This window comes from Geotrypetes seraphini, chromosome 10 (genome assembly GCF_902459505.1).
Source record: "Geotrypetes seraphini chromosome 10, aGeoSer1.1, whole genome shotgun sequence".
NCBI classification, from domain to species: domain Eukaryota; kingdom Metazoa; phylum Chordata; class Amphibia; order Gymnophiona; family Dermophiidae; genus Geotrypetes; species Geotrypetes seraphini.
This window is the reverse complement of record NC_047093.1, coordinates 108,945,447-108,971,933: the sequence shown is the minus strand read 5'-3', so window position 1 is coordinate 108,971,933 and position 26,487 is coordinate 108,945,447. Positions and strand designations below refer to the sequence as shown.

Here is a 26,487-nt window from a genome sequence, read left to right as displayed (position 1 = left end):
AGGTAAGCCTCGAAGACGTACTCAAGCAGATAGATAGATTAAAAACTGACAAATCTCCAGGCCCAGATGGAATCCACCCGAGAATCCTGAAAGAGCTCAGAGACGAAACAGCGGAGTTACTACGGGAGATTTGAAACCTATCCTTGAGAACAGGGGTAATCCCAGAGGACTGGAGGAGAGCAAATGTTACACCTATCTTCAAAAAAGGATCGAGAGGCAACCCAGGGAACTACAGACTGGTGAGCTTAACCTCAGTTCCGGGGAAGATGGCTGAATCATTGATCAAGGAAAATATCAATGAGCTTTTAGAAAAAATAATCTGATGAGAACAAGCCAGCATGGTTTCTGTAAAGGAAGATCATGCCAAACAAACCTTCATTTCTTTGAGGGGATAAGCGAACAATTGGACAAGGGTGACCCCCATAGACATTGTATATCTGGATTTCCAAAAAGCCTTCGACAAGGTACCTCATGAGCGCCTACTAAGAAAACTGTGGAGCTACGGGGTGGTAGGGAACGTGCACAGATGGATCGGAAATTGGCTGGCGGACAGGAAACAGAGAGGTTGTGGCAGTTCGGGTAGAGGTTGTGGCAGTTCGGGTAGAGGAGGGATCACATTGCAGCAGGGGAGATTGACCATCTCCCCTGCCACGATACATCAACCCCCCCCACACACACTATCGGGGCAGGATGAAGCCCAAGCCCTCCTGCCTCACGGCCCCCTCTGAATCCCCGATTATGTTCGGGGCAGGAGGGAGCCCAAGCCCTCCTGCCCCGCAATCCCCCCGAACCCCCGATTACTTTCAGGGCAGGAGGGAGCCGTTTTTGGTGGAGGATGGGATGGGGAGGGTTTCAATGCCTGGGAGGGGGGTAGATGGACTGGAGTGAACTTTGATGGAGACTTCAGTAGTTGGAACCTAAGAACAGTACCGGGCAGAGCTTTGGATTCTTGCCCAGAAATAGATAAGAAGAAGAAGAAGAAAACCAACAAATTTTTAGATTGAATCAGGTTGGGCAGACTAGATGGACCATTCAGGTCTTTATCTGCCATCATCTACTATGTTACTATGTTACTCTGTTACTATGTTACTCTTCAGCTTGGAAAAGAGAAGGCTGAGGGGAGATATGATTGAAGTCTACAAAATCCTGAGTGGAGTAGAACGGGTACATGTAGATTAATTTGCCTAATGTGTATTACTGAGTCTTGGATTTCCCAGGAAGATATGTTTTCTCAGAGTGAACTTTGCCTGAATGGCTTTAGTAGCCATATGCCCTTCAGAAGTAATAAAAGAGGAGGTGGGCTAGCACTGATTTATAAATCTTTTTTCAATGTGCAATTTGTTGATAAGGCCAGCCTCCCAGAATTGGAATATCTTTTGGTATCTGTCAAGGATAAATTGTCTCATCATCCTTTGGGTATCCTTATTTTATATCGTCCCTCTAGTCCCATGGAATAAATTATTTTCCCCTGTTACTGAAATTATTGCTATTTCATCAGTAAAATTTCAAAAGCTACTTGTAATAGGTGATATCAACTTTCATCTTGAGGAAACGACTCCGTGCTTCATTCTTTGGATTTACTCTTGCCTCAAATGACACCCATTCATGAGAAAGGTCACTCTCTCGACATTATCACTTTCATGGATCTTACCTCCCAGAGCTCTGCTCTCGACAGTGTACGCTGGCAGAGAGTCCCTTGGTCGGATCATTACCTTGGTGAATTTACATTTACATTATCTTCATGTCTCATATACCAGAAAAAGTTCAACACAAAAAGAACTCTAACTTTTAGAAAGAAAATTAGTTTAGACCTTGTTCTCTGAGAGAAGGCTCTGTAGATGGTAGCTGGGTTAACTGAAGGACAATTTATTCGCTCCTCTTATTACCAAATCTATTACTCATGTTAGAAATTCCCACTGATTTACACCATCTCAGAGAACTCAAGCAAACATGTAGGAAACAAGAACGTAAATGGAAGAAATCTAATTTAGACTTAGATAAACTTAATTGGAGGCTGGCTATAAGAAAATATAATTTTGAGCTGAGAAAGGTAAGAAAAACTACTATAGCGGTAAAATCACCAATTTTAATCACTAAAGTGGTACTCTATTTAGACTCTGGCATACATTAACAAGTTATGACCATAAATTTCTTCAAGTTTCACCACTTTCTGCAGATTCTCTTGGTCTCTTTTTAAGGATACGGTCACCGAGGTGCAAAATCTATATATACCACGTATCAACAAGGGATCAAAGAGGAAAAAAAATAAAGAACTGGCGTGGCTCACTGTAGAGGTTAAGGAAGCGATCAAAGACAAAAAAACTTTGTTTAAGGAATGGAAAAGATCAAAAACAGATGAAAACTGGAATAAGCACAAACAACACCAACGCAGGTGCCATAAGGACCGCATCATTGTGATCACCTTGACGGATACGGTCTGATGAGAACCAGCCAGCACTGTTTCAGCAAAGGCAGATCTTGTTTGACAAACTTGCTGTACTTCTTCTAGGGGGTAAACAGGCAGATAGATAAGGTCGACCCTGTCGACATTGTACATCTGGACTTTCAGAAGGCGTTCGACAAGGTTCCGCATGAACAACTACTTCGGAAAATTGCGAGCCATGGAATCGAGGGAGAAATACTCACGTGGATTAAAAACTGGTTGGAGCATAGGAAACAGAGAGTGGGGTAAATGGGCAATACTGAGACTGGAAGAGCGTCACCAGTGGGGTGCCGCAGGGCTCGGTGCTTGGACCCGTACTCTTTAACATCTTTATAAATGATCTGGACATAGGTACAATGAGCAAGGTGATTAAATTAGCGGACGACATGAAGTTATTCAGAGTAGTGAAGACACAGGGGGATTGCGAAGATCTACAACGTGACATAACCAGGCTTGAGGAATGGGCATCGACATGGCAGATGAGATTCAACGTGGATAAATGTAAAGTAATGCATGTCGGTAAGAAAAATCTCAGGCAAGAGTACAGGATGTCCGGGGCGGTACTTGAACACAAGAGTGATCGACAAATCGATGAAGCCGTCCACACAATGGGCGGCAGCGGCGGCGAAAAGGGCAAACAGAATGCTAGGAATGATAAAGAAGGGGATCACAAACAGGTTATCATGCTGCTGTACTGGGCCATGGTGCGCCCTTACCTGGAGTACTGCATACAGCACTGGTCGCTGTACATGAAGAAGGACACAGTACTACTCGAAAGGGTCCAGAGAAGAGCGACTAAAATGGTTAAGGGGTTGGAGGAGCTGCTGTACAGTGACAGATTAGAGAAACTGGGCCTCTTCTCCCTCGAACAGAGGAGATTGAGAGGGGACATGATCGAAACATTCAAGGTACTGAAGGGGATAGACTTAATAGATAAGGACAGGTTGTTCACCCTCTCCAAGGTAGGGAGAATGAGAGGGCAGTCTGTAGAGCAAGCCTGGTCTTTATTCAAGGACATGGTGATCGAGGCGCAAAATCTGCATATCCCAAGATTCAGAAAAGGGTGCAAAAAAAATTGAACAAAAGACTCGGTGTGGATAACCAAAGAAGTGAAGAAAGCGATAGGTGATAAGAAGAATTCATTCAGGAAATGGAAAAAAGGCAAAACTGAGGAGAACTGGAAAGAGCACAGTAAGTATCAAAAAGAATGTCACCGTGTGGTTAGAAAAGCCAAAAGAGAATATGAAGAAAGGCTAGCCAAGAAAGCACGAAATTTCAAGCCATTCTTCAGATATGTTAAAGGGAAGCAGCGGCTAGGGAGGAGGTGGGACCGCTGGATGACGGAGACAGGAAGGGAGTGGTGAAGGAGGAGAAAGAAGTGGCGGAAAGACTAAACATGTTCTTTTCATCTGTATTTACAAAAGAGGACACATCCAACATACCGGAACCTGAGTAAATCTTCAAAGGAGACCAAACAGATAAATTAACATCCATAGAAGTAAGCCTTGAAGACGTACGTAGGCAGTTAGAAAAATTAAAAACCGACAAATCGCCGGGTCCAGAATGAATCCACCCTAGAGTACTGAAAGAATTAGAGGAGGAAATAGCGTACTACAGCAAGTTTGCGATCTATCCCTGAAAACAGGGGTGATCCCGGAGGATTGGAAGATAGCCAATGTTATGCCCATCTTTAAAAAAGTATCAAGAGGTGACCTGGGGAATTACAGACCGGTGAGTCTGACCTCGGTCCCGGGGAAAATGGCAGAAGCGCTGATAATAGACAGCATCGATGAGCATTTCGAAAGAAATAAACTTCTGATCTCAAGCTAACATGGCTTCTGCAAGAGGAGATCGTGCCTAACGAACTTACTGCACTTCTTCGAAGGAATTAACAAACAGATGGACAAAGGGGACCCCATAGACATCGTATATTTAGATTTCCAAAAAGCCTTTGACAAGGTACCCCATGAACGCCTACTGCGGAAACTGAAGAACCATGGGGTGGAAGGAGACATACACAGATGGATCAGAAATTGGTTGGCAAGATAGGAAGCAGAGGGTAGGAGTGAAGGGCCACTACTCGGACTGGAGGAGGATCACGAGTGGTGTTCCGCAGGGGTCTGTGCTCGGACCGCTGCTATTCAATATATTTATAAATGATATAGAAAAAGGGACAAAGAAATAATAAAATTTGCAGACGACACCAAACTATTTAGTGGTGCACGGACTAAAGAGGACTGCGAAGAATTACAAAGGGACCTGAATGAGCTAGGGGAGTGGGCGACGAGATGGCAGATGAAGTTCAATGTAGAGAAATGTAAAGTATTGCATGTAGGAAGCAAAAACCTGAGGTACAGCTATACGATGGGAGGGATGTTATTGACTGAGAGTACCCAAGAAAGGGACTTGGGGGTAATAGTGGATAAGACAAAGAAGCTGTCGGCACAGTGTGCAGCAGCCGCAAAGAGAGCGAATAGAATGCTAGGTATAATCAAGAAGGGTATTACAACCAGAACGAAAGAAGTTATCCTGCTGTTGTATTGGGCGATGGTGCGTCCGCATCTGGAGTATTGCGTCCAATATTGGTCGCCATACCTTAAGAAGGATATGGCGATACTTGAGAGGGATCAGAGGAGAGCGACGCATTTGATAAAAGGTATGGAAAACCTTTCATACACTGAGAGATTGGAGAAACTGGGGCTCTTTTCCCTGGAGAAGAGGAGAATTAGAGGGGAAATGATAGAGACTTACAAGATCATGAAGGGCATAGAGAAAGTGGAGAGGGACAGATTCTTCAAACTTTCGAAAACCACAAGAACGAGAGGGCATTCAGCAAAGTTGAAAGGGGACAGATTGAAAACCAATGCTAGGAAGTTTTTCTTCACCCAAAGGGTGGTGGACACCTGGAATGCGCTACCAGAGGACGTGATAGGACAGAGTACGGTATTAGGGTTCAAGAAGGGATTGGACAATTTTCTGGAGGAAAAGGGGATAGAGGGGTATAGATAGAGGACTACTACACAGGTCCTGGACCTGTTGGGCCGCTTTGCGAGCAGCCTGCAGGGCATGATGGACCTCTGGTCTGACCCAGCAGAGGCACTTCTTATGTTCTTATGTTCTTATATGTTTAAAGTTGAAAGGGGATAGATTCCGTACAAATGTAAGGAAGTTCTTGTTCACCTAGAGAGTGGTGGAAAACTGGAACGCTATCCCGAGGCTATCATAGGGGAAAACACCCTCCAGGGATTCAAGACAAAGTTAGAAAAGTTCCTACTGAACAAGGACATACACTGGTAAGGCTAGTCTCAGGGCACTGTTCTTTGACCAAAAGGGCCGCCACGTGAGCAGACTGCTGGGCGTGATGGACCAATGGTCTGACCCAGCAGCGACATCTCTTATGTTCTTATGTTTGTTTTTTTTAAGATAAAATCGTTACCATTAAGAATTCTTTCTCTACAATGGACTTTGATATTTTCTCAAACTTCAAGGGTAGTTTAATGCTGACGCCAGCAGATCATTTATGGCACTCATTTGACTTGGTATCTGAGCCCCAAGTCTCAAAACTATGTGCAAAATTGATGAGATTAAATGTACCCTTGATCCTTTTCCCTCTTATCTTTTTGCTAATATTCCACCTCAAGCAATAAATTGGCTGACTACATTACTGAATTATGCTTTAGAAACAGGGTATTTCTCACATGACATGGGTATAATAAGCCTTACCCCTCTCTTGAAAAGAAACAGACCTCGACCCAGCTGTCACTACCCACTATAGACCAATTGCAGATATACTTCTAACTAAACTTATGGAATCAATTATTGCCAGCCAACTCTCAAGTTATCTGGAAAACTTTTCCATCCTTTTACCTTTCTAGCATGGGTTCTGCCCGAAATTCAGCACAGAAACCCTTTTGATCTCTCCTTTCTAAGATCCAGCAGTTACAGTCTTGTAAGAAACATGCTAACTTACTTGAGTTTGATTTGTCTGCAGCTTTTGACATAGTCAATCATAATATTCTGCATTACCTGCTCACAATAAATTTTTATCCTCCCAGTATTGCTCATTTAATGTGGAAGGATCTAATTCAAAATCTTGGAGAGCCCTTTGTGGTGTTCCCTAGGGCTCCCCATTGTCTCCAATCTTATTTAACATCTACATGAGTACTTTGAAATACTATGACTTCACTATTCTGGAAACTATATTAACGTACGCTGATAACATCTTGATATTACATGAGGTTGACTCAGATCTTGTTAATCTAACACCCAATATTATCCATTGCATTACTAATTTTCAGTCCTGGGCGATAATGATCCAGTTGAAATTAAATGCTGCTAAGACCAAACTCAGCTGTGACCTTAGACTCAGGAGAATCTCTGAAAATTGAGTTTTTCTCACTAATATTGGGTATTGTTATTGATTCATCTCTTACATTTAAGGATCAGCTAAATTCTCTTGTTAAAAAGTGTTTCTTTAGCCTCTGTATCCTGAGAAGAGTGAGAGCTCTCTTTCATCAGCAACACTTCTCTGTATTTGTTCAGTCAATTATCTTGTCAAGGTTGGATTATTGCAACTCAATGTACCTGGGTCTCTCAAAGATCAGTCTGCAGAGACTTCAATTGATACAGAGTACCGCTGCCAAGCTCATTTTTGGTATAGGGGCATCTATCCACAGGACAACCCTCCTCCTCCAATAATTCTGGGTGCGCCACACCTGTCTCAACATCTCACATGAGCTGATTAATCTCTGGACTCCAGACACTCCACTCTGTCATCAACTCGATTAGTACAGCAGGATCCACTTCCCCCAAAGTCAAACAAAGAAAGTGAAACACAGTCTCAGGCTGAGGCAGTACAGTATCCAGGTAGGTACGTTTCTGGAGGTTTCCAAGTTGGTTACTTGCATCATTTGGGTCACAAAAGGGGACCGGTTCATTTTACTCATCAGCTGCAGCGGGACCGGTGAAGGGTATGTTCTCCTTGTAACATCTCACTCTCAGGGAGGTGTTGACTTTTCCTCTCCCCACAGTTCTTGCGGTTCCGTGACCTCCACACCAGGATACATTACCTCTCACTGGATACATTTAAGAAACTTGCTCACAGTTTGGGGTGCTGTGGACCCCCTAGTGATGCAGTGAAGAAATTACTGTTAGATAATTAATATAAATTGATGGAAATGCCACGGTTTCTAGTAGGGTTCCCCAAATAACTCTACACAACCAAGGGATTTAACAAGAAAAAGTATTAAAAAATTTATTTAATAGAAATTAATAAGAAACACTTGGTATGTTTCTTAAATGTGTACCAATAGTTAAAGTTAGATGGTATTAAATAGATTTTACAAGTCACAACAGATCATTTTTCTTCTGAAGCAACAGGAAGCAGCAAAACAAGGGGCCCTTTTCGGGAATTGGTTTTCCTCTCTGGCTGCATGTATGGAATGCTGAAAATAAGCTATTTTGGATTGGATGTGAAGTTTCATCAACTCAACTGATATTTTCTTGAACTGAAGATCATTTGCATAAGAGATTCTGATTTGGAATTATAGAGTCTGGGTTTCTGAAGAACAGTCTTTTTCTCCTATCCTTTTATAGGAGTTTTTTTTACTGTTCTGTTTTTCCCAACTGTTAAGACTGTCATGAGCTGGGTTTCTGATCCCAATTGTGGTCTATTTTGAAGCCTGTTTTCTGGTTTTGAAGCTTGCATTTGATAATAATTATTTTGCCGGTTTATTCCTTAGTGCAACTCATCATTAGCAAACTTATTATTATCTAATGCAACATTATTGGAAACATAAAGTTTGTTCCTTTATATATTATTATGTGATAAAATAGATGGTACAAGATGTTAATACTTTGGGAAAAGTTACAAAGGTAACCGGATGTTGAAGTTTACCATTTAAAAGTTAGCAAACGTTAACAATTTAACTTTTATAATAATGCAGATTATTGTATATCAGACATGGGCAAAATACAGCCCGCGGGCCATATCCGGCCTATTTAGTGTTTTAAACTGGCTCGTCATGGTAATGTGTACTTTCCTCCCTCCCTTCCCTGAAGCCGATGCAACCCGAGGAGCTCCGGGATTCTGAAGCTGTCACGTACCAGACACTGAGCTACCTGTTAGGGGAAGGGGAGCTCCTGCTGCTCAGCGTTTCCCTTTCCTGGCCCAGGCTTGCGGCTCTTGGGCGCAGCTGATGGTTTTCCGCGTTGCGCATGGAAGGGGGAGAGGAGGCCGAGGCTGGGCTTTGTGCCCGGCACTGCTGTGCGCTATATCACGGACCCAGCCTAGAGCTGCAGTTGGGGGTCCTGGAGCTGTGGAGTGTGAAGGACCCACTGCCTGTCTCTGTGGATTATCCTTGTCCAACCGAGGAGACCAGCAATGCGTTGCTGGTGTTGGAGGGGCCCGAGTTGGAGGCAGAGAGCTTAGAGAACACCAGCTGCTCTGAGGAGGATCTGAACAGCCCAGAACCACAGGGGGGAGCCTGACCACAGCTGCCTGAACCACTGCAGCCCAGTGCCCAATGCCAGACCATGACCGATAGGGACGTGGAGCGAGGGTTGTGCTGGGGCAGACCAAGTCATGTGGGTGCTGGGAGCTGCTGCAGGAAGATCCTCTTTACCCGCACAAAAAGCTGCAACGGGTCTGGCAACGTCTTTGACCGGAGGGTGGCTGGAGGCTTGGCTGCCTCAGCTGGCAGCTTGACTAATATATACATGTCCTGCGATCATGGGCAGGAAGCGTGAAGGATGCTGGAGGGAGGGGTGGAGGAAAGGAACAGATGCCGAAGGGAAATGGGGAAGAGAGAGTGGGGACTGCGGAGAAGATGCTGCTGAAGGGAAATGGGGAACAGAAAGTGGGGAGAAGACATTGAAGGGAAATGGGGAACAGAGAGTGTGGAGAAGACACTGAAGGGAAATGGGGAAGAGAAAGATGGGAGAAGACGCTGCTGAAGAGAAATGGGGAAGAGAGAGTGGGGAGAAGATGTGGAAGGGAAATGGGGAAGAGAAAGAGGGGAGAAGACGCTGCTGAAGGGAAATGGGGAAGAGAGAGAGAGGGGGCTAGAGAGGACACTGCTGAAGGGAACTGGCAGAGAGAAGGCAGACAGTGGATGGAAGGAATTCATTGAGGAGAAGATGAGGAAAGCAGAAACCATACAAGAAAGGTAGAAAAAAAAATTCTACTTATTTTATTTTTTCTTGCTTTAGGATAAACATTAATAAACAAAGTCCTGCCGGCTGAATATCTCTTTCTCTAGTTCAGCAGCCAGAACTTTGATTTATAAAATGACAATTGTACAGAATATTGTTTCTTTTTATAATTTAATAAAATAAGTTCAGTATAAAACTATTCAAGCCTTTGTGGATAGGATCAGATGGTTTGCGGGGATGGGACAGGGATGGGGACCGAGCTCACGGGGACGGGGCGTTTCTGGCACCTCTGTCAAATTTAAGAACCCATTGTGGCCCATGAGTCAAAACATTTGCCCACCCCTGGTCTATATGCTTACACACACAACTTAATTCTCTTCAGTAACTCAACTGCTGGAACTCACTATAGTTCTACAGCCAACAACTTTAAGAACTACAGCATCAGATAAGTACAAAAGTTATTCTTCTTCACTTATACAGTTACAATTCTGTCCTCTAAGACTATGATTTTTTATTCTCAAATGTTAAATTCCTTTTAAATTCCTTGGTTTCAAAGGGCTCACCTGAAACCAAGGTTTCTTTAGGTAAGTACAGTATGTATGTTACAAGGAATATTTACCAATGATTTAACAATTCAGATGCAATAAATTTGTGTGCACACAATGTTAACAGTTTTTGGGAAAAGCCTGTTAATGTTGCAGCAGTCTTCCATTGGGTATCATAATCTCTCAGCATCCACATCTCCATGATTGTTGGTATCAGCTCACAGACTCAGAAACTCCAGGGTACCTGCTATCCTGACTGAAACAAAATCAACAAAGGAAAACCCTGATTCCCTAACTTCCATGTATGCGCCCTAACCTCATCAATAGATAACTTGGCAGCAAAGCTGTGTGGACTAGTTAATGCAAATAAAAAATAATAATAAAAAGCAAGGGGAATTCCTATCTAGCCTTCCCAGCATATACTCTTTTTATTTCTCTTCTTGCTTTTCTCCCACTCGTCCTATATTCATTCCTTAAACTGATGGATTTTTATCTACAGATTGTGAAAAATTACGGACCTTAGGAAATTGGAAGACTAGGCGTCCAAATGGCAGATGAAATATAATGTGGACATATGCAAAGTGATACACATTGGGAAGAATAACCTGAATCACAGTTACCGGATGCTAGGGCTACCTTGGGGATTAGCGCCCAAGAAAAGGATCTGGGTGTCATCGTAGACAATACGATGAAACTTTCTGCCCAATGTGTGGTGGTGACCAAAAAAGCAAATAGGATGCTAGGAATTATTTAAAAAGGGATGGTTAACAAGACTAAGAATGTTATAATGCCCCTCTATCGCTCTATGGTGCGACCTCATCTGAAGTATTGCGTTCAATTCTGGTCTCCTTATTTCAAGAAAGATATAGTGGTGCTAGAAAAGGTTCAAAGAAGAGCGACCAAGATGGTAAAGGGGATGGAACTCTTCTCGTTTGAAGAAAGACTAAAACACGTTTGAAGAAAGACTAAAACAGTTAGGACTCTTCAGCTTGGAAAAGAGACAGCTGAGGGGAGATATGATTGAAGTCTACAAAATCCTGAGTGGAGTAGAATGGGTACAAGTGGATTGATTTTTCATTCCGTCAAAAATTACAAAGACTAGGGGACACTCGATGAAGTTACAGGGAAATACTTTTAAAACCAATAGGAGGAAATATTTTTTCACTCAGAGAATAGTTAAGCTCTGGAATAGAGAATGACATGGTGGTTGTTACCCGTGGCTAGCCGCGGGTAACCCGCCGAAACGGTGACCAAAAAAAAAAAGGTCACTGCGAGATCGGGGACAAGGCCATTCACTGCCCCGTGGAGCGGTGAATGGTGAGCATGCACGATGAACAAGCGTGCGGTCCAGCAACCCCCTTCTCCCACTGGCCATGCATCTCCATCCCTCTCTTTCCCTTACCTTCTCTTGTGACGAAACTGTACCTTCTCCTCTCCATCCCTTCCCCAGCACCCTTCACGGTCCAGCAGTTCCCTCCCGCCGGCCAGCCGTGCATCTCCCTCCCTCTCTTTCCCTTATCTTTTCTTGTGGCGAAACTGGCAATTTCTATAAGGCTATGCGCTGTATTACAGCGGTAGCCTTGAAGTCGCGTCGCGTTGCCTGCTGGAAAAGTCTCCTCTGATGCAACTTCCTGTTTCCGGTTGCATCATAGGAGACTTTTCCAGCAGACAACGTGACACAACTTCAAGGCTCCGGCTGTAGTACAGTGCATAGCCTTATAGAAATCGCCAATTTTGTCACAAGAGAAGGGAAAGGGAAAGGGAGGGAGGGAGATGCACGGCTGGCTGGTGGGAGGAATCTGCTGGATCGTGCAAAGGGTGCTGTGGTGGGGGATGGAGAGGAGAAGATGCTGAAGCAGCCTGAAGGGAACTGGGGAAGAAAGAGAGAGAAGAAGACGCTGGGAAATGGGGAAGAGAGAGTGGGGGGAAGACGCTGGAAGGGAAGAAGACAGAGATGCCAGACTTAGGGGGCAGTGGAGGGAAGAAGATGGGTGCCAGACCAATTGGGAGGGGGGGGGTGAAGGGAGAGGCACGGTAACATAGCAAATGAAAGATGCAGAGAGATGGCAGACAGTGGATGGAAGGAACTGAATGAGAAGATGAGGCAAGCAGAAACCAGACAACAAAGTTAGAAAAAAAATTTCTATTTATTTATTTTGCTTTAGGATAAAGTAGTATATGAATTGTGTTTATAAAAATGTATAAACAAAGCCCTGCCAGCTGAACATCTTTCTCTAGTTCAGCAGTCAGAACTTTTAAGCTAAATATTAAGCTCTTCTCTCCTGCCCCACCTTCCTTCTCCTTTCCTCTCTATAGCCTGGAGTACCACTGTGACTCAAGATTTAGGCACTTCAGGGTTTGTGGAGGATCACTGGCTGCTCTTCATTGCTGGTTCTGACTCCAAGCTGGCAGCCTGCTCGGTGGGGCTGCCTGTTTGCTGCCAGCTCCTTCCCACAACTGGGAGCCTGCTTTTCCCCTCCCCACAGCCTGGAGCACTTTCAGGTTCACAGGGCACAGATGTCAGGGTGCATTTTTCTTCTGCTGCAGTCTTCCCCTGTGTCCTCTCTGCCTCCTCCCTGGGGCTCCATGGGCTTCCTCCAGACACCCGATGTTGGCAGCCCTTCCTGATGTCAGCAACCCCTCCTGGAGGGGGGGGATCAGTGTAATTTTTCTATATATTTACAGTGCTTAGCACCTGCTGGTAGCCACAGAAATTGGTCTTAGGCCTTCCCGATTTTGAACTGGCCTAATTTTTGCCCATTGATTTCAGTCTTTTCGGTTTTGTAAAAAAAAGTTTATTCTGAATGATTCTTACATGTTCAATGCTGTGCTGACACCTATTTATCAAGGCAATTTCACTGGCTCTGTTCTCGGTATGGCACACCTTTTCAATATAGGAAAGTTATAACTCTCCCACAGAAAAATGTCAGTTTAATAATGAAAACTCTAAATTCTGGAAGCAGAGAACTAAGCAAAAAGACAATGCTACATACTTCTGTTTATGACTCACCTGTTACAAAAGTCTGCTAGGGCCGTAAATCTTTATGGGAATTTAATCTGGTATAAGATCTTATTGGAAGCATTCCGTACTGCAAGGGAATCATGTGGGGCCAGTCTGCCAGGCAGGCGGGCACTTGCCATAGTTAGAAGTGAGACCTCGTCTTTATGTAATACTCCAGCACCTGATGCTGTACAAAAGAAAGGAAGACAATGGAGTAGGTGAATGTGCTAATGGGTAGTAAACAGTGCCCAAAGAGGAGGATTTAAGCTTTCATGCCATGCATATGTTTGGTATGGGATATATAGAAACATGACAGCAGATAAAGGCCAAATGGCTAATCTAGTCTGCCCATCCACAGTAACCATTATATCTTTCTCTGTCTGAGAGATCCCATGTGCCTATCTCAGGCCCTCTCAGGGCTGGATTACTCAATAGGCCAACTAGGCACGTGCCTAGGGCCCGAAATAGTCAGGGGGCCCCCCTCTTCCCTCCCTGCACGGCAATGGACTCCCACCCGACATCAACACCGGCCCCACCAGCAACGAGCCCCCACCCGACACAACAACGTCGGCCCTCCCCCCAGCATCGACTGTCAGCAATGTGCAGGCAATGAAGCTCGAAGAAGATCCCGCAATGACTTCGTCTGCCGGAAGAAGTAAGTGACGTCGGAGGGGGATGGACCGGCAGACGAAGTCATCGCGGGATCTTCTTCGCGCTTCATTGCCTGCACATTGCTGACGGTCGATGCTGAGGGGAGGACCAGCATTCCTGTCATTGGGTGGGCCAGTGTTCCCGCTAAGCTGCGCTGGCCTGCGTTCGCGCACAAAATATTACATCGCAGCGCACAAGTTTCTCTTCACAGCGCACACACGCGTCGCAAAGGTAAGGGGAGGTAAGGTAAGGGGACGCATTGGGGGGATTGCACTTCCCCACAATTGCCATGCTTCGGTTCCTCTTCTTCCTTCCTTCCTCCCCCCCCCCCCCCGCGGGACCCTGCGGCACCATCAACTCTTACTCCCTCTAATGTCGGCCCTGCAGCTCCAGAATTCCTCGCACCTTCTCCCCTCCCCCTTTGGATCGCTATTATTTTAAATGTTATAGCCGCGGAGCTGTATCCATCAGTGGAGATGTCTAACCTCGGCCTGCCCTGGAACTCTTACTGCAACAGTGACTTCCTGTTCCTGCCTAGACGGGCGGCTGCTGCAGTAAGAGTTCCGGGGCAGGCCGAGGTTAGACATCTCCACTGATGGATACAGCTCTGCGGCTATAACATTTAAAATAATAGCGATCCAAAGGGGGAGGGGAGAAGGTGCGAGGAAGTCTGGAGCTGCAGGGCCGACATTAGAGGGAGTAAGAGTTGATGGTGCCGCAGGGTCCCGCGGGGGGGGGGGGGGGAGGAAGGAAGGAAGAAGAGGAACCGAAGCATGGCAATTGTGGGGAAGTGCAGAGCTGCAGGGAAGAGTGTTGCGGTACCCAGCTGGAGGGAGAAGGAAGATGAGGGAGGGAATTAAAGGAGATGCCAGGGCTTGGAGCGTAGGAGGAAGGTATGCCAGTCTAAGGGAAAAGGAAGGGGGAGATGTGAGAGCATGGAGGGGGAGCGAAAGATGGAAGAAAAGGAAAGGAGAGAGATGCCAGAGAATCAGGGAAGGGGAGATACCAGACTATGAGGAGAGGTGTGGGAGAGGGAAGGCGAGGAGAGAGATGCCAGACCAATGGGGTGAAAGGAGAGATGGAAGGGGGAGGCATACAGTTTCTGGAAGGGGCATAGAAGGAGAGAAGATGCCATATAGGGGAAGAGAGACGGCAGACAGTGGATGGAAGGAAGAGAGTTACAAGAAGATGAGGAAAGGAGAAACCACAGAAGACAAAGGTAGAAAAAAATTTCTATTTATTTATTGCTTTAGGAGACATGTGTCACTGTTTCTGTGAAGCATTGTATGCAGAGTCCAGCTTCTTGCTGGTTCAATTTAACCTTTGTCTATGTATTTTTATTTTATCCCCCCTTTTACAAAACTGTGAAGCGTTTTTAGCACCAGCCTTGGTGGTAGCAGCTCTGATGCTCAGAATTTTATGAGCATCAGAGCTGTTACCTCCGTAGCTAAAATCCACACTACAGTTTTGTAAAAGAGGGAGGGGTTAGTTTGTGATTACATATTCCTTACTAGGCGAAGGTGTTTTCTGTGTTCTGTGTGTTCGAAAGACATGGTTTTCTGTTAGGATTGACGGTGTAGGATTGATCTGTGCTGGTCTGGCTTGTTTAGTTTTACAATGGGTGTATTGATGTACTGCTCACTGCAATATGTAAGATGCTGCCTTTTCCTAGGTACTCATGTGTGACGTGTGGTTTGTTACTAAAAATCATGTTTTTCTTACAGATGGGGGGGGGGTGCCAAAAAATGATGGGCCCCGGATGTTACATATGCTAGGTACGCCACTGTATGTAAAGATACCAGAAAGCTGGCGTAGCAAAAACTTCTAAGTTTTGAGTATTTAACCCTCCCACAATCTCACGGGCACTCGTTTCAAGTTTATTGAGATTTTGATTTAAACGCAATATCAAATATTTTCAATGCGTATAACAAAAATAAATTTGGGGAAATAAATAAAACCATTTGAACCAGTGTTCCCGCTAAGCTGCGCTGGCGTACAAAATATTACATCGCAGCGCACACGTTTCTCGTCACAGCGCACGATTGGAAGAGGCGTACGGCAGATGGCAGGGCGGCGAGAGGAGAATCGGGCGAGTTGGCTCATAACTTGCTGGCGCCCGATATTTTTGGCTCACGGTGAAAAAAGTTTGCTCACAACACCCGCCCGCTTAGAGGGAACACTGGTGGGGGCCTGTTGTTGTGGGGGGGCAGCATTGTTGTCATCGTCGGGTGGGGGCCCGTTGCCATGCAAGGAGGGAAGGGGGGGCTGTTGCCGTTGCTGTGTGGAAAGGGTGATGGAGGGAGAGAAAGGGGGCATGTGCTGATAGAATTGGTGTGCAGGGAAAGAGGGAAAACAAGGGGGGAGGATACTGGATGGATTTAGGTTGGAGGGAAAAAAAGGGGGCAGATGCTGATGGAAATGGGGGGAAGAGAGAGAAGAGAATGAAATGCCAGATCATGGGGGTGTGGATGTGTGAGAGGGAAGGGAAGAAGAGGAGAGGAGAGAGATGCCAGATCATTGAAGGAGGGAATGGAAGAAGATGGATGCCAGACCAATAGGGGTGAAGAGAAAGATGGAAGGGGGAGGCATACAGTTTCTGGAAGTGGCATAGGACAGGGTAGTTGGGAAGAGAAACGGAGAGATGATGGACCCTGGGGTGGTGTGGAAGGAGGGAGAGATGCTGGATGAAAGGGTAGTTGAGAAAAGGACAGATGGTGGATCTGGGGATGGTGGGGTCCATTGCTGAAGCTGCGGATATGGAGATGAAAAAAAGGAAAGATGCCAGACCTCCAAGGGAGGGAAAGGAAACGGAAGGGGAGGACAGAGATGAAAGATGGATGGTTAGCACGGAGAAAGAAGAAAACGACAAATGGGCAGGAGATCCTGGCAAGCAAGTTATCAGAAGACAACCAGAGTCTGGGACCAACAAAAGGTAGAAAAAATAATTTTATTTTCTGTTTTCTGATTACAATATTTATTTTGTTTACACCACAGAGCCGGTGTGTGGTTGGAGATGTTGTAACCCTATATGTCTGCTAAGACTAAGCCTTAGTCACTTAGGGGTCCTTTTATTAAGGTGCACATTTAGCGTGCGCAAAATCAGTTAGCGTACCTTAATAAAAGGACCCCTAAGTATCTTAATTAAAAATTTGACCCGCGACTTAGCCTTTTTTTCAGATTTCGGCCCCTTATGTGATTGAGTTGACACCCCTGATGTAGAGTGAGGCAGTTAGGCGATGTAAATTTGGTTATTATAGACTTATATTTCACATAGTATTACCGCTTTACAATATATTTGAACGCTTTTATATATGTATTGAAAGGGTTCAGAGTTAATGTCCTGGGTAAGTAGGTAGGAAGGGAAGGAAGGGGGATTTGGGGGTTGCATAGAAGAAAAACTGTGCACTGATATGCTAATCTTTGTTTGTTTTGAATTTAAAAATAGAAATATAAGTGGAAATAAAAAAGTAAATAAGAGAACAGATAAATGGGGGTGGGGCGTGGGTGGGGCATGGGCAGGGCAGGCCCAGGGGGGCCCAGTGCACTTGTGTGCCTAGGGGCCCTCGAAGAATTAATCCTGCCCTGGGCCCTCTTGAATTCAGACAGTCTCTGTTTCCACCACCTCTTCCAGGATAAAGTTTACAGTGACCAAGTTAAACTTTTGGGGCTGATATTCAGACCACGGGAGATAAGTGAGCTGACTCCCATGGTTGGCACTGAGCCCAGATATTCAGTGCTGGACCATCTCCAGTATTAAATATCCAGTTTATTTTTAGCAGGCTAAGCCAATATTCAATGTTGGGCAGCTTATAGCAGCCAAAAATAGACCAGCTAGTTATTCAGCCCGATTTGGCCACTAAATCTAGCCAGCTATCGTTTTAAATTTCACAGATAGCCATCTATCCACTATGTGCTAATATTTAGTGGCCATCTCATGCTAGATATTAGTGCTTAGCATGATTTAACTGGCCAAAAGCTGTTCCTGGCCAGATAAATAGTGCTGAATAATTTTGTACACAATAATTTTCACTTGCATATAATTATCTCAGGGAAGTCTTTACTGAAATTTGTTCTTTGTAGACTTTATGAGTTGTCCATAAACATCTATAATAAAAAAAAAACCCTTAGCGCGCATATGCATTTGAAACTCCATGTGTCCGTGCTGTGTGCTTCCATGCAGCTGCATGCACTGTAGAAGGAGCGTGTGTCGGTTTAATTATCTCGCCTACTGCTTCCGATCACCCGTGCCAGCGTAAGCTGATTTACATTACATTACATTACAATATGGATTTCTATTCCGCCTATACCTTGCAGTTCAAGGCGGATAACAAAAGATTTGACTGGACATTTCCAGTGATGATCACATTACAGAGGATTTTACTGGACATTTTCCAGTGAGGATACAATTTTTTTTTTTTTCTAGGGGATCTTACGGGTTGGATAGTAAACTGACAGTGCCTAGCTGTGTGATATTAGCAAATGGTTAGAGTAGGCAAGATTACAATCTTTTTTAGGGGTCTGTTTACTTGAAGGGTGATTAGGTGGGATATTTGGGGGAGGATTATCTGGCTGTAGATGAATTCAGTGGAGGTAGGTGAATTATCTGGAGGTAGGTGATATTAGCTGGAGGTAGGTGAAGAGGGTTTAAGGTTTTTGGATGAATTTTTTAAAAAGCAGGGTTTTGATTTCTTTACGGAAAGTTTTGAAGTCGTCCGATGTTGTCAGCAGGTTGGAGATGGAATGGTTGAGTTTTGCTGCTTGTGTTGCCAGAAGGTTGTCAAACATTTTCTTGCGTTGTGTGCCTTTGAGTGGAGGGAAGGCAAAAGGATTCGGGGTTCTTCTGTGTCTTGTGGTGGAGATCTGGTTTAAGCGGTTGTTTAGGTAGGATGGGGAAGAGCCTTGTACTGCTTTGAATAATAGGCAGTGGAATTTGAATTGAATTCGTGCTTGTATGGGTAGCCAGTGGGAGTCTAAGAAGGCAGTTGTTATGTCATCATATTTTCTAAGTGAGTAGATCAGTCTGAGGGCGGTGTTTTGTATGGTCTGGAGTTGCTTTATCATAATGGCTGGACTAGGAAGATATAGGGAGTTGCAATAGTCCAGCAGACCTAAGACTAGGGATTGTATGACTAGTCTGAATTGTGCTTGGTTGAAGAATTTTCTGATTTTGCGTAGGTTTCTCATGGTTAGGAAAGCTTTCTGGGTCGTCTTGTTGATTTGGGACTGCATTGTGCAACATCTGTCTATGGTAACTCCTAGTAGTTTTAGTTCGGGTTGTATTGGGTATTTGGTATTTTTGATTATCAGTTCTGTGATGGTGGGAGATTTGGCCTTTTCGAGCAGGAGGAATTTTGTTTTTTCTGAGTTTAGTTTTAGTTTGTGATCCATCATCCATTTTTCTACTGTATCTAGGGTTGTTTCCAGCTTTGCGGTGGTGGTGGGCTCTGATGGGTCGAAGGAGAGGAGTATGGTGATGTCGTCTGCATAGCTAAAGGATGTGATATTTAGGTTATCTAAGGTGGCTCCTAGGGAAGAGATAAAGAGGTTGAAGAGTGTAGGTGAGAGAGGTGATCCTTGTGGAACTCCGCAGGGATTTACCCATGGCTCTGATTTGATATCATTGTATTTTACCCTATAGGGTCTTGATTTGAGGAACCCTTGAAACCTTGAAACTTTGCCTGAGATCCCTATGGCGTCGAGTATCTGTAGTAATAAGGTGTGGTCAACTAGGTCAAATGCTGCAGAGAGGTCAAGTTGTATTAGTATCATCTTTTTTTCCTTTACTGATGTGTTGGCGGGCTGTATCTAGAAGAGAGACTAGTAGTGTTTCTGTACTATGGTTAGTTCGAAATCCTGATTGTGAGGGGTGGAGTAGGTTATGTTTTTCCAGGTAGTTTGTGAGGTATTGTGTAACTAGGCCTTCTATTATTTTGACGTATATTGGAATTGAAGCGATAGGTCTGTAGTTGGAGGGGCTATCTATTGGGCCTTTGTGATCTTTCATGATTGGGGTGATTAAGATCTCTCCTAGGTCCTGTGGGAATTGGCCTTCTGTTAATGTGGTTTGAATCCATAGCATAAAGTTGGTTTTGAATGTGGTGGAGGCGTTTGATAATAGGTAGGTGGGGCAATTATTTAGTTCGCTGGAAGCATGGCTGTATTTATTGTAGAGTCGGTTCATATCCGACCAAAGTAGGATTGGGAAGTTGGACCAGCTTCTGTCTGCTACGATGGCTTCACCTGTTGTTGGGTTTGTTGTTATCTTTTCGAGATGGGTGGGTGTATTGATGAATGCAGTTCTGATATTAGTGATCTTGTTTTTGAAGTGGTCTGCTAGGTGGATGGCTGTCGGTGGGTGGATACCTTGAGTGGCAAGGTAAGGCTTAGTATCAGTGAGGTTCTTTACTAGGTTGAATAGCTTTTTTGTGTCTGGGATTTTTGTGCCTATCATTTTGGAGTAGTAGGCGTTCCGTTTTTCCTTGAGTTTGGTTTTGTATTGGTTAATTTGATTTCTCCATGCTGTTTTAGTGTGTTCTAAGCTCTTATTTTTTTTCCAGTCTCTCTCTAGTTGTCTGCAGAGCTTTTTTGATTGGAGGAGTTCGGAGTCGAACCATTTATCAGAAGGTCTACATATTTTAAATTTTAGTTTTTCTGGGGCTAGTTCATTCAGGATGGTTTCGCTTATGGTTCGCCATTGGGATATGAATTCGTTGGGGGCTGTGTTGGTGATGGCGTGGTCTGCTTTATCCCAGAATGTGGGGGGTTCGATTTTTTGGCGTGTTTTGAAGGAGGTTTTTTTTGGAGGTTGTTTGTTCATGCTTTGAGGCCAGTTGATGTTAAAGGTGTATTTATAGTGGTCTGACCAGAGTGAGGGGTGCCAGGCCCCATTTGAGATATGGATTTCGGGTTTGTGAGGGTGTTGGGTCATGTAAGCAGCGACATCTAGTTGGTGGACTTTTTCGTGTGTGGGTTGGGGGTTAAGGATCTGGTAGTTCAGTGCTTTGAGGAATGAGAGTAAATTTATTACTTGTTTAGAGGTGTGATCTTCAAGATGGAGGTTTATATCTCCTAGGATTAGATTATGAGGTGAGGTTAGGGAGTTCTGGTAAATAAATTCTTCGATATCTTGTTTGTTATCATTCCATTTTCCTGGTGTTGAGTAACAGAGGATGCATGTTAGTGTTCCAGTGAGAGAATCATTGGATAGTTGACAGGCTAGGAGATCTAGGTGAGGGGTGGTGTGTTTGTCTAGGGTCTTTATATTGATGTTGTTTTTGAGTATGATGGCTAGACCTCCACCACGTTTTTTTTTCCTGCAGATCAGTTCTATTTTGTAACCCGTAGGGCATAGTTCTGTGATGGTGGGATCGGATTCCGAGGTTAGCCAGGTTTTGGATAGGAATAAGCAGCTTAGTTGCGTTTTAACTATCCAGTCCTTAATGAGGTCTGCTTTTGTGCTTATTGATCTGATAAGAACATAAGAACATAAGCAGTGCCTCCGCCAGGTCAGACCATAGGTCCATCCTGCCCAGCAGTCCGCTCCCACGGTGGCCCAACAGGTCACAACCTGTCTGAATCACCAGAAGGGGCCCCCTTGCCACCCTGGTTTCTCATTTAAGTCCTAATTTCCCATCGAAATCCTAACCCTCCGGCCTCGCACATGCACGACCTGCTTGGCTTTCTATACTATACTTATTACCTGTTTAGTTTTCTATACTTGTGTTACATCCCAGCACTTCTCTCAGTATCCCACGATCCCTTTATCCCTCAGGATTCCGTCCAAACCCTGTTTGAATCCCTGCAACGTACTCTGCCTGATCACTTCCTCCGGTAGCGCATTCCAAGTGTCCACGACCCTTTGGGTGAAGAAAAACTTCCTCGCATTTGTTTTGAACCTATCTCCCTTCAGTTTCTCCGAATGCCCCCTCATACCTGTTGTCCCCCTCAGTCTGAAGAATCTGTCCCTATCCACCCTCTCTATGCCCCTCATGATCTTGAAGGTCTCTATCATATCTCCCCTGAGCCTCCTTTTTTCCAGAGAGAAGAACCCCAGCCTATCCAACCTCTCGGCGTATGGGCAGTGTTCCAGCCCTCTTACCAGTTTCGTTGCTCTCCTTTGGACTCTCTCAAGTACCGCCATGTCCTTCTTGAGGTGCGGCGACCAATACTGAACGCAGTATTCCAGATGCGGACGCACCATTGCTCGATACAATGGCATGATGACTTCCCGCGTCCTGGTTGTTATGCCCCTCTTTATGATGCCCAGCATCCTGTTGGCTTTTTTTGAGGCTGCTGCGCACTGTGCAGATGGCTTCAGTGATGCATCCACCAGTACACCCAAGTCTCTCTCGAGTCTGCTGTCTCCCAACAATGCCCCCCCCAATTTGTAGTTGAACAACGGGTTCTTTTTCCCTATATGCATGACCTTGCATTTTTCCACGTTAAAGCGCATTTGCTATTTGTTTGCCCAGTCTTCCAGCTTGTCCAGGTCCCTTTGCAGGTCCTCACACTCCTCCCTGGACCTAACTCTGCCGCACAGTTTGGTATCGTCTGCAAATTTTATAACCTCGCACTTTGCCTCCTTTTCCAGGTCATTGATAAATATGTTGAAGAGTAACAGCCCCAGCACCGATCCCTGTGGCACACCGCTCGTGACTCCCCGCCAGTCAGAATATTGGCCCTTTACTCCGACCCTCTGCAGTCTACCCGACAACCAGTGCTTGATCCATCTGTGCACATCCCCTCCCACCCCGTGGTTCCACAGTTTCCTAAGCAGCCTTTCATGTGGTACCTTGTCGAAAGCCTTTTGAAAATCAAGGTAAATGATGTCTATGGGTTCCCCATTGTCCACCCTACTGCTTATTCCCTCAAAGAAGTACAGAAGATTCGTTAGGCACGACCTTCCTTTACAGAATCCGTGCTGACTTGTTCTCAGTAGGCCATTCCTCTCGATGTGTTCGCAAATGCCGTCCTTGATCATAGCTTCCACCATCTTCCCTATAATTGAAGTCAGGCTCACCGGCCTGTAGTTCCCGGGGTCACCCCTTGATCCCTTCTTGAAGATAGGTGTGACATTCGCCAATTTCCAGTCCTCTGGTACCTCTCCAGTTTTCAAGGATAGGTTGCAAACATGCTGGATTGTGCCCGCTATTTCTTGTCTTAGTTCCTTCAGAACCCTTGGGTGGATCCCGTCCGGGCCCGGTGATTTGCCGCATTTTAACCTGCCTATCTGTTTCAGGACATCCTCCTTACTTACCTCTATGTGCTCCAATTTTTCGGCCTGTTCCCCACTCATGAGCTCCTCTGAGTCTGGTATATTAGATGTATCTTCGCTCGTGAAAACTGACGAGAAGAACGTGTTCAACCTCTCAGCTACCTCTTTATCCTCCTTAATCACTCCCTTCCTATCCCCGTCGTCCAACGGCCCCACCTCCTCTCTCGCTGGTCGCTTCCCCTTTATGTAACTGAAGAATGCCTTGAAGTTTTTCGCCTCCCTGGCCAGCCCCTCTTCGTATTCCCCTTTTGCTTTTCTAACCTCTCGGTGGCATTCCTCTTGGCATTTCCTGTGTGCCTGGTGATTTTCCTCCATTGGGTCCTTTTTCCATCTCCGGAAGGATATTTTTTTGTCGTTAATTGCCCTCTTTACTTCAGTTGACATCCAAACCGGGTCCTTTGACCGTTTGTTCTTGCAGCCTTTCCTGAAACTGGGGACGTACATTCTTTGTGCTTCCTGCAGGGTGTCCCTGAATAGGGTCCAGGCGCTTCCTACAGTCTCCATCCTAAAGATGTTTCTGAGCTTCCTCCCCACCATTTCCCTCATAGCAACATAGTTCCCTTTCCTGAAGTTGAGCGCAGTTGTTGCGGTCCTCCTTACTATGGGTGTCCCCCTTTCTAATGTGAATCTGATCGCATTGTGATCACTGTTGCCTAGTGGTCCTCCCACTTCTACCCCTCTTGCAGGCCCCCCTAATCCGTTTAGGATGAGGTCAAGAGTGGCACCCCCTCGCGTCGGTTCCCTGACCAGCTGCTCCATGAAGCAGTCCCTCACAGTTTCTACAAATCCTGTTTCCCTAGTGCAGTTGGAGTGACCCGTACTCCAGTCTATCCCCGGGTAGTTGAAGTCCCCCATCACTGTTACCTTTCCAGTCCTGCATTCCTGCCTCATTTCAGCTTCCAAGTCATGTCCGACTCTTTCTGCCGTACCAGGTGGGCGATAGTACAGCCCCAGTTTTATGCCTGCACTCTTGTTTGCCGGCAATTTGACCCATAGCGATTCCAGCCCCTCTGCCTTCGATGCCATGTATGCGCAGGATAATGAGATGTTGAGAAATTTGGGGAGTGGGTGAGCAGTTTGGGTGGAGGAGATTTTCTTTGGTTTGTGGATGATGGTTGCGGTTTTCTGACTTTGGTTTTGGGGGTGGTCTTTTTCCCCAGCTGGTTGGTATGCTGATGTGGTTGAGTGAGGAGCAATATATCAGGTTTCTGGGCGAGTAAAGTTTTCTGGTAGGTAGAGAGAGCCTATGGGATTCTGTTAAGGTTGGGATAGAGGATGTATGATAACCTTCTGTTTTTCTGTTGGTTAGGAGTAGGAAGAGTAGTAGATGTAGGAGTACGCTTGTAGAAAAGTTGGGAGGCATGGTGATTTTTGTGTAGGATGCAGGAGATTCTGCTGTTTGGTAACTGGTGTGATGTGCAAGGTTTTGGGAGGTGTGGGGAGGTTAGGGGAGGAGGGGGCGTTTTTATTTTTATTTTTTCCCTTTGTTCTGTAGCGTCTGTGACCTTCAGTAGTGAGTTCAGAGGTGGGTGAGTTTTTCTTCCCACTGTTATGAGAAGTGGAGCTCTTCTTTGAATTGTGAGGGTCCCTACTGGTTCGGGGGAGTGCTATCAAAGTTATGTAGGAATAAGAAGAACTAACAAAGGAGTATAAGAGTGTCAGCTATAGCAGTTTGTCTATGCTTGTCAGGTTATTTAGGGGATAGACAGTACTAGTAACTTATCAGGCTATTGACTTATCAGGCTATACAGGTTATTTTGGAGATAGACAGTAATATCAACTTATCTGACTATATGGAAGACGTATAAATTGTTTTGGAGATAAACAGTACTATCAACTTATCAGTCTGTATAGGTTATTATGAAGATAAACAGTACTAACAACTTATCAGTCTGTATAGGTTATTATGGAGATAAACAGTGCAACAAATTATCAGGTTAGACAGGTTATTTTGAGGATTTAATGTTTTGTTGCTTCAACAAGTGTCGCTTCACAAAGGCGCACACTAAGGTGCACGCGCCTTTGCCGTGCGCCTTCGCCGGCGTGCCGAACGGCAGAGCGCCGTTGGCGCTGCTCGCTTTTTAAGAGTAGGCCCCCGCTGGACTCGGGGGGGGCGGAAACGGCTCAACGCCCCTGCAGGATCGGGCTCCTGCCTCGATTCCTGCCTGCCCGCTGGATCGGTGAGGAGGTCAAGATCTTTTAAATATGCAGCTTCCACACTGCTCGCTTTTTAAGAGTAGGCCCCCGCTGGACTCGGGGGGGGGGGGGGGGGCGGAAACAGCTCAATGCCCCTGCAGGATCGGGCTCCTGCCTCGATTCCTGCCTGCCCGCTGGATCGGTGAGGAGGTCAAGATCTTTTTCTGCCTTCTGCCCTGATCGCTGACGCTGGCTGACCCCTGGACCAGCAGCAGGTAGCTTTAGTTTAGTTTTAGCCGTGGTTTCATCAAGAAGCTGCGGGGCCTTTGCTAGGCGGCCCACTTCGATGATGCGAGGTGGGCCAGCCTAGCAAAAGCCCCGAGGCTGCCTGATGAAACTGCAGCTAAAGCTAAACTAAAGCTAGCGGATGCAGGATAGGGGGAGCAGGGAAGGGGTACTGCTGGAAATGGGAGGTAAAAGGAAGGGAGAAGAGGTGCTGCTGGACAGGGGAGAAGGGGTACTGTTGGACAGGGAGAGGTAAAAGGAAGGGAGAAGAGTTGCTGCTTGGCCTGGCAGAAAGGAAGGGAAAGGAAAGGTGAGATGGTGCATGGGGAAAAAGCATGTTGAGTTGGGGGGTGGAAAGAGGGATGCCACTAAGGGAAGAGGCAATGACAGAGAGAGGAAGTGTGCAGGAAGCAGAAAGTGTTGGACGTGTAGAGGGTGAGATGGATAGGGAGGGCAGAAAGGAGGGAAGGAGAAATGTTACACTGGGGAAGGGGGAAAGGGCAGAGAGTGAAAAGTTGGACCCATGGAGTGAGGGAGAGACCAAAGTGGGAGGGAAGGAGGACCAAGGGAGAAGCATGCAGGAGGCCCTGGAAACATAGTTAAAAGCACAGAAAAATAGTCACCAGACAACAAAGGTAGGGAAAATGATTTTATTTTCCATACAGTGATTGAAATGTGTCAGTTTTGAGAAAGGAAAGATGTTAAACTTTAACTGTGAGGGTTGCAGAAAAAAATAGGGTACTTGGAGGGCTGCAGAAAAAAATAGTTAATGTCTTATTAAACAAATGACAATTTTGCATGAGGTTAAAAACTCTTATTCTAGCACCCGTTAATGTAACGGGCTTAAAGACTAGTATATACTTAAGAATATGTTACTATAAAAGACCTGCCTAATTCTTGGTTGGCAAGTTCTTGTAGCTTTTAGAGTAAAGAACCACAGATTTAGAGGAGTGATTATCAAGCTGTGTTATGGTGATAACCCCTGTTATTGCTTGTAAGG

At 45.4% G+C, this 26,487-nt stretch overlaps 1 protein-coding gene across 1 annotated transcript in view; it reads right to left on the bottom strand.

Moving 5' to 3' along the window:
- LOC117367454 overlaps positions 1 to 26,487 on the bottom strand; it is a 232,252-nt gene that overhangs the window by 47,342 nt on the left and 158,423 nt on the right. The window contains exon 10 of the mRNA XM_033959999.1: positions 13,151 to 13,328. Within this exon, the coding sequence (XP_033815890.1) occupies positions 13,183 to 13,328 (146 nt within the window). The 3' untranslated portion in view covers positions 13,151 to 13,182. The remainder of the gene's footprint in view (positions 1 to 13,150; positions 13,329 to 26,487) is intronic.